The following is an 8,585-nucleotide window of genomic DNA, read 5'->3' as shown; positions in this document are numbered from 1 at the left end:
CTTTTTTGCAGGGCAATACAGAAAAAATATTGATGCTCAAACTGGATATAGAGGCCTCTGTACGTAGAACCTGCCATGAATGGTCCTAAACCACATTATTTGTGTACCAAAAGTGGAAGGATCAGGCCTGCCCATGAAGGCTTTCGGCAAATATGATGGCAATTCACCTCCCAGCAGCAATGTCTGCATAGAGGAATTGTTCATGTTTTTACCTCTTTTAATAGGCCTTTACTGTCTTCCTCACATTTTGTCATCACAATGACACCTGAAATGAATACTGTACTCCAGTCCATATGATCTGAGTAGCAACCCAAAAAAGAACACAGAGTTTTCCAATCTGCCAAAAATAATTTATTCATGTGAAACAGATTTTGAAAAATGCAAAAACCAAAGCATTTCCCGCATCTACAGAGAAACAAAGGTTCCTAAAGGGGATGACAACACATGGGGTAAGGTTCAGAAAAGTGTCTATATGGTTGTCAGTCATCGCAGACAGCTTATTTCATAGCACCCGAGAACCGTCTGAGAGTGTCAGTCTTAGAATGGAAGCTTTGCCAACAGGCTGTTGCGTGAAAGACTTGTTTTGAAGCTTTTCATCTACTTAGGCTGAAGACAGACTTTTTAAATGTGGTGGAAGGGGCTTGAATGTAATTTCTCTGTCCTGGAAACAATGCCTAGAAATACGAGCCCACTAGGTGTCAAAACCATCACTAGCACACTTTGGAATGCCTGCCAGACTTCACCACTAAAGAAATTCACATAGAAATAAATCAAGAACTTTGATCTGCGGCGTTTACAGCCATTTTCCAACCACACTGTTGCATTCAGACAGGGGAACTGAACCGAACCCTCTTCTCAAGACCCAGTTCTTCATTATTCTCCCCAATCAAGTCTCCAAACGGCAGGAGGAAAGCGATTGTGCCAATTCTCTCAAAAATTTGGAAAAGGTTTCCTATTCAGAAAAGGTTTCAAATTCGCAGCACAGTTACCCATTAGAAAATCAGACTATTATGAAATAAACAATTTAAGTGCATTTTTAAAAGCATGTCATTACAAAGCCGTAAGACAGTCATCACTCTTCAAGATTATTATTATTAAAAATAGTTGATATTGCAACTGAGTAGGAAGCAGCGAGGAAGACAGAGAACATCTCATCTATGCTTTCAGCTCCCTCCCCACCCCTTAGTGATTCAATAGTCAAAGAAAACAGTATCTGCCAAAGAAAAAGATGACAAAGCTTTTTAAAGATATCCAGAAATTAAGCAACTATGTGCTGTAGAATGGTGAAGTTGAACAGCACTGTCATAAGAGAGCGCAACCCTTGAGCAAAACCATTCAGTAAGGGACCAAGGATGCTTCACTTACAGCAGCCCACATGATAGTGAAAAACAAAACACAACTATTGCTGTACATTAATCGTTTACAATTCAGGAGTGGGCAAACATTCAACTTTAGGGTTCCTGGACATTTTAACAATTGTGCAGGAGAGATGACAAGCTGCACCTGCTGAAATTCCCTCTTCTGTACAACTGTTAAATGTCCAGGAACCCTAAAGTTGAAAGTTGACCCATACATTGTTTACATAAAGGCATTTTTGGAAAGAAAAAAGAATCCTTTTCCTCCAAATTCACAATTAATGAAATGTTTTATCCCTTCAGCCTGATAGTGAAAAGAAATTGGGCTGAATGACTGACAGCCCAATCCTATGCACATCTACTCAGAAGTAAGCCCCACTGTAGTAAATGGCTTACTCCCAGGTAAGTGTGGATAGGATTGCAGCCTTTCATACATTTATCAGCAAAGAGGCATCCAAGTCAACGGGTGGGCAACTGTTTTGTCCAAGAGCCACAGTGAGGTAGGGCAATTAGGAGTACAAATGCATTGCTCTCATTACCATCCTAAACCATTTGATTCCCACTCTGTAAAAAATGTTTTGCATACCATTCGTCTTTTGAACACAACATTCACTGGCCACTTTTCTTTGTTCTAGCAGCACTTATTTTTGAACTATAGTTCTGGAGAGCGACACAGGACATTTTCCTTCCTCTCTCTTGTTTCCAGCCTGTTCTTTTAGACAAGACAGGGCACAGGCCTGGTAAGGTCACTGTCCACCTGTGCCCTTCTGCCGTGCACACATCCAAGCTATGTCTGTCAGTGAGGATGCTACATGTGGGTAGACAGCATCGGTACGTGTGCACAAGAGGGCCAGATCATTAGCCATGGATGAGGAGCAACTGAAGGGCAAGGCTGGAGGCTCTCATGAGCTGAATGCGATCCCAAAGCTCTCCTTTGCCCTCACCTGAGGCATAACAGAAGGGTTTCAGAAGCAGGTTGAGGATTTGCAAGTCAACCAAAGAACCCAAATAAATTAACGATGAATTTCTAGATTCAGTTTACATATGCTTTACGTAACAGACACTGAATAAGATGCCCGACTTTCCCCACCAAATTCACCCAGAAGTACAGGCAAACTTGCAACAGTGGATCAGGCAATGCCCGGCCCTCCCATGTGTGTGCTGGGAAGCATAGGTTCCTTCTTTGTCCAACATCCCTGGACACTCATGCAGCTTCATCATGTCCGAACAGGGCTTTCAAACATCAAATTCCACATGTAAAGGCCAAGATTAGCTGGAATAACCACATAAATTCTGGAAATCAAGCACACAGAATGGATGCATGTTGGATTTTACATGCATAGACTCTCTATGAATATTCTTCACGAAAATATCTGGAGATTCACAGGTGTGGCAGGAATGCTCAGTGGGTGAGAAGCCACACACTTCCTTCCCACCATACATATGGGACTGATATCAGAAAGTGACTTCATCCAATCTAGCCCAATCTAGCTCACACCCCCATTTGCTGAGCTCATAGGATAGAACTTGACATTGCACTAAACACGAGGCTGCAGCTGAAAACAGCAATCCTGTGTCCAGTTCTCTCCTCCTTCATAATGTCTAGTTCAACTCATGCCTCAGCATGATTACACTATGCACTTTCCTACCTTTATTCCATATCACTGGTTGCCACAACTGGGGCAGGGAGTTATCTAATGACATCAAGACAAGGTAAATTGAATCAATACTATACAGCAGTGGTTCCCAAACTGTGAGCTATGGCTTCCCAGCAAGCTGCGGAAACCAGCCAGGGGAGCCGCGGAAACCTCCGCAAAAAACTGTGGGACAAGGGCTCCCTCCACTGCTTGCTGTTTCACGTCTGTGATGCAGTAGCAGCAAAGGAATGGCAAGACTTACTTTGTGCAAGGCCTTTTATAGGCTATTGCAAGACCTTCATTCATTCATACAGGTTCCATCTCTAACATATTCATCTATGTAAATTTATTCAAATCTGAAATGTAAATTAATTATTTTTTCCCCTGCCCTTGACCCACTGTCAGAGAGATGATGTGGCCCTCCTGCCAAAACGTTTGGACACCCCTGTTCAAAATCATTACATCCTGTCCACTCTAAGGATAACGGTAAACTTTGATTAGCAGCCTTAGTCTCGTATATTAGACAGTGAACAGAAGACTAAATCAAGTATGGAATGCAGCTGAACTGTAAAACAGGAGGGGCTTAAGTTAAATTAACACAGGCTAGGAGAAGGGAACTTGACAGAACAAACATTTAGAAATCAATAGAAACACAAATGACTGAAGGATTTGGCCTGCTTCCAGATTCCAAAGTTTCCTGCTGTGCATTTTGTGAATACACCTTCAGGTAAGAAACCAGGAGGCAGCAGTTGGCACAATTCGCTTGCAAAAACCTGTGCTGGATGGGCACAGGTTGTCTTAAAATGTTTTTGGTATCCAGAAACAAAAAGGCCTTTTCCCTTTGATAAGAGACATGGCAGAGAAGGCTGTCAGTTTTATCTGACACACATCAGGTTCCCAGACACAGGATAAAAGTACACACCAAGCACAGCACAAAGACTGTATGGGGGCCAGTCTATGCAGTCACCAGAATCAAATGATCAAGCTTTTCCTGGACTGTTACACTTCAGGACAGGGAGGGGAAGCAAATCTGAAAGTTCCCCACATAGACAAAACTTCATTCACACAGAAACTGGCATACTTCTCTCCTGGACGTGCTACGTTTTCTATGTGCAAAGATTCATTTTGTGGAAGGTCACCAAAAAAAGAGGCCTCTCATCTGTAGCCCCAAATGTGACAGCAAATTTCCTGGGGCATTTGGTGGATCGCTGTGAGATACAGGAAGCTGGACTAGATGGGCCTATGGCCTGATCCAGTGGGGCTGTTCTTATGACAGTTCGTGAATGGTTTTCCCACTTGACACTGATGACTGCGTAAACTGGCCCTCAATTGCAGAAGGCACAATTGAAAAGAAAATGCCCCTCTCATTTCAATAAGCCCTCCAAGAATACAAACATTTCCATGTTTCAGGAAGCCATCAGCGAATCTTTCAGATGGGAGGAGGCTATTCAGACACTAACTTCCCAATGGGAAATTCAAGGCCATTTTTAACCCATTCCAAACTTGGTGGATGTAAATAAAGAAGTAGTCGTGAACCACTGAAGTTCCAATAATCCTTCTCTTCTTGTTGGTCTTCTTTTGAAGAGTTCCACTGAATGGCGAAGCGGGTGGTCAACCAGCCAATCTGCGTAAACGCCTCTGCGCCAGGAGCATACATATTTCTTTCACTATTAAAGGTGTGATGAAGACCACTGTTAAACTTGTCTGTGAAAAGAAACAAGAGTAAAGAGTTGAAGATGGGTGTATACTGTCTTTCAGTAGCATCTGTGCTGGCCTCATTTCAGGGAACCCTGTTGACAAGGATAACTGTACGATGGATGCGTTTGTCACACACTTTACATCCTGGAAGTGTACATCCCAGATAAGAAATTAAGACGACCCCTGCTGGATCAGGCAGCAGGTCTATTCAGCCCAGTGTCTAGCTTCCACAACTGGCCAGATGATTCTGGGAAGCTCACAAGGAGGACCTGAAGGTAATGGCCCAGCACCCTTGGATGTTTCCAGCACCTGGTATTCAGTGGCATATTGCATCTAAACATGGAGATTCTACAAAATCTAGTGACTGTTCAACCTAATGCTCCAAGAATATCCCCTTGTTAAAGCCATCAAAGCCAATAGCCATTACTACATGTTTTGGCAGTAAACAGCATATATTTATTATGTATTGTGTTCTTTTTGTCAGCCCTGAATTGATGACCAATCTGTTTCACTGGGGGACCGTGAGTTCTAGTATTAAGGGGGAGCACTGTCATTTATTCATTCATTCATTTCATTACCCACATTTTTATACCACCCTTCGTCCAAGGAGCTCAGGATGGTGTAAAATAGACGGTTCCTTCCTTTGTCCTCACAACAACCCTGTTGTCAAATCCTTCCTTTCCTGTTGTCCTCACAACAACCCTACTGTCAAATCAAACAACCCTGTAAGGTAGGTTAGGCTGAGAGATAGCAACTGGTCCAACATCACTACAAAACTATATGGCTGAGCAAGGATCTGAACCTGGATCTTCCAGATCCAAGTCCAACACCAGAACCTACAGCAGTGGTTCCCAAACTGGTGGGTCATGACCCACCAGAGGACCTGGAAGGAAGTCATCCCCCCTTATGGGAAGGAGTGACCAAGAAATGACTGAAGCAAAAGCACCACAGCAATCACGCTGCCACTGTGATCAAGGGGCTTTTAAAAATACTTGGGGGGGGGTAGTGCTGGCCATTTGGAGGGTGTGGGGGGCTTTGTGATCGCAAACCAGAAGTGGGTCACGACTGGTGTGGCGGGAAGGCCCACAGAAGGGGCTGTGAGCTCCCCTGCACCCTCTGGATGACTGGTGCTACCCCCAGGTATGTTTGATCGCAAAGGCAGTGTGATTGCCGCAGTGCCGTCACCCCCGCAAATACTTATGTGGCTCCCAACTCCCAAGCAGAAGTTTGGGAACTAATGCAATACAGCATTCAGATACTATTTGCTTTCTCTAACCAGTCATTATTTTATAAACTGCTGTCATCTCCCCCCTTCAGCCATTTCTTTTCCTATACTAAGAAACCACAAGAGTTGGTATACAACAGACGTTAAAGCAGTGTGCATACAGCAACATTTTGCTGCAGGTCTCTATTTGTCTTATATATGCATAGCAAACTCAAGAGATTGGGTGTCTCTTAGACTGGAAGCAAAGCAGGACAACCCACAGACAAGATCTGTGGAACAGTTTGTACATACTTGGGGGACCTGTATAGATATACAGATATATGCATGGTTTGTGAATTAAAGGAGGGGGAAAAACAGGCTGATGCAAACGGAACATGCTCTGTGGCCCTTAGAAGCCACTGAAAGCTGAGGTGTCAGTTGGGGGGAAAAACAGCAGAACAGCTATCAGAACGGTTGCAGGGGAGGAGGGGGCAGATGGGAACAGGCCTGCTTGATTGAGCCTTTAACAGTTTACAGAATCTTGGAGGCGAGTATTAGGTTGAACAGATGGGATGTTTTGTTGCGGGTCACACTGTTTATTATCTATACATCCAATGCTGCCTCCACTCAAGTGTCTAAGTGACACTTCAGGAATTAAAAATAGTTCTTCCCAGTCTTAGGTATAAAAATTATGGTCCTTACCATCAGAATGAAGAAGTAGAAAACCCACATCCATCCCAGGCTCTCTTGGATCAAAGATACCAGGTACTGAAAGGCAGAAATTAAGGTAATAAGGGGACAGGCAACATGCAGAGGTTCTTTTCTTCTCTCCCCTATCCACTGGATTTGTCTTATGTTTCCCAGGTCAATAAAGCCCATCAGAAATCTCCTTCCTCACGTGGCCAATCCCTACCTTGCGCACTCTCAACTAGCTTCATTGCTACCTCCAAAGATTTGCTGACATATCTTTAGATGATAAATATCTCAAATGTACTTTAACCACTGATTGATTATCATAATAAAGGGGTTAATATAAACAGGGTTCTTTCCTCTTCTCTTTTCAATGTAGGAAACAAGGTAGAGTTAACAGAACTGGAAGAACATAGCAGAACTTTAAGAACATAACAGAATTTAAAGAATACAGGCATGTAACATCTTGTGCTGCTTTTCCTCTATGAATCACATCAAATAAGGAAAGTCTACCCCGTACCCGTCCACCCTACCTACTGTAATGTGTTCAACAGTGCACCAGACCATGTATGCCAGGGAGGGAAAAAATCATCCATTAGATACCTACATATAAGCATCTCTCTTTTTTCCTGACATTCAACATATTTCTGCTGTTTGCTTCCCACTAGGGAAGACAGCCCAGCTTGTGGAATCTCAGCTGGTTGCTATGGAGATACATTGTCACAGAGAACCACAACCTCAGGTAGGGAAGGAAGCAGAGGAAACAATTTTGTCAGACACAATGACTGGAGTTCTGTGGCAGTGGTGAAGTTTAAAAAGCCTTGAGAAGAGCAAAGGACTAGATGCAATTACATTCTTCAGACAATAGTCCATTTTACAGTGAGAACCATTGTGCTGTCTTGAGGTCTTCAAGAGGCAAAGTACTAGCTGCTCAGAGGAAAACCACGAGAGAGAGAGAGAGAGAGAGAGAGAGAGAGAGAGAGAGAGAGAGAGAGAGAACAAACAGAAAGCAACAGGGAATATCTCCCCACTACCTTTGCCATGCTACTGATAAGTTGCTGGAAAGCTCCCTGGAGCAGACTTTAAACCTACTCCAAAATGAAGACGTGAACTCCAGCCCCAGTGGGCTTCCTGGTATTCCGCTTACAGAAACTAGCTACTGTGACAAAATGTTAATTACATTCCCATGTGACACTAAGATTTCCCCAAAGTCACTGCTTCGTTCTCTTTTCCTTGCAGGAAGATGCGCTTGCACCTGTTGTGTACTGTCAAAAACATGCCTGGGTACACAGTGAAAAGCCTCCAATTTTCACAGTTTTAGGAGGCTCATGGAAGTAAGTTTTATGGGCTAGAAATTCAGCACTGGGGCAGGGAATCAAACCTTATTAATCCATTTACTATAACAATTCCATTTCAAGGAACATACTGGATGAACAAAACCCCTTGCTAAAATGCCAGCTCAGATCATTAAAAGCAACAAGGCTGCAACTTCTATTGACAAATCAATTCAAAAACATGCTAACTGACTAAAAATGTATCCCCCAATAAACTGGGCAGCATCTTTTCAAAACAATAATCCAGTATTTGTATTTTTTTACTTTGTAAAATCATAATCTAGCATTTGTACTTTAGAAGCCCCCACCGATGATGCATGCTTACCCCTGCCCCTGCCTTGTCCCTGGCCCAGTTCTCCACATGTTATGTCCTCTGAACATGTGGAAAGCAGGGTGGGGCTATATTTGCACATCATGGGTGGGGTGAGCACAGAGCATTGGGGGAACCCCTCCCACATTCACTCTCCATGTGAAAGCAAATGTCCGACTACAGCTTATGTGGTTGCTGGTTTTATCAACTGTAATAGCATAAATGTTGATGCCAACAAGCAAAATGAAACCTTAAAAAGTGCACTAGAAAGATTTTTTTAAAAAATTTACAGGGGTGCTTCATAACTGCGGAGAGGGGGTCCCATTCCATGGACCTCCACGAATACAGATGATGTTA

At 43.2% G+C, this 8,585-nt stretch overlaps 1 protein-coding gene across 1 annotated transcript in view; it reads right to left on the bottom strand.

Moving 5' to 3' along the window:
• Positions 1-336: 336 nt before the first annotated feature.
• The window catches only part of SLC37A3 (solute carrier family 37 member 3), a 28,440-nt gene continuing 20,191 nt past the window's right edge, over positions 337-8,585 (bottom strand). Inside the window, exons 14-15 of the mRNA XM_066634246.1 lie at positions 6,597-6,662; positions 337-4,696 (exon numbers count right to left, since the gene is read on the bottom strand). Coding sequence (XP_066490343.1) covers positions 4,604-4,696; positions 6,597-6,662 — 159 coding nt within the window. The 3' untranslated portion in view covers positions 337-4,603. The remainder of the gene's footprint in view (positions 4,697-6,596; positions 6,663-8,585) is intronic.

This window comes from Tiliqua scincoides, chromosome 7 (assembly GCF_035046505.1).
Source record: "Tiliqua scincoides isolate rTilSci1 chromosome 7, rTilSci1.hap2, whole genome shotgun sequence".
Taxonomy (NCBI): Eukaryota; Metazoa; Chordata; class Lepidosauria; order Squamata; family Scincidae; genus Tiliqua; species Tiliqua scincoides.
The sequence above is the reverse complement of the archived record's forward strand: the minus strand, read 5'-3'. Positions and strand labels throughout refer to the sequence as shown.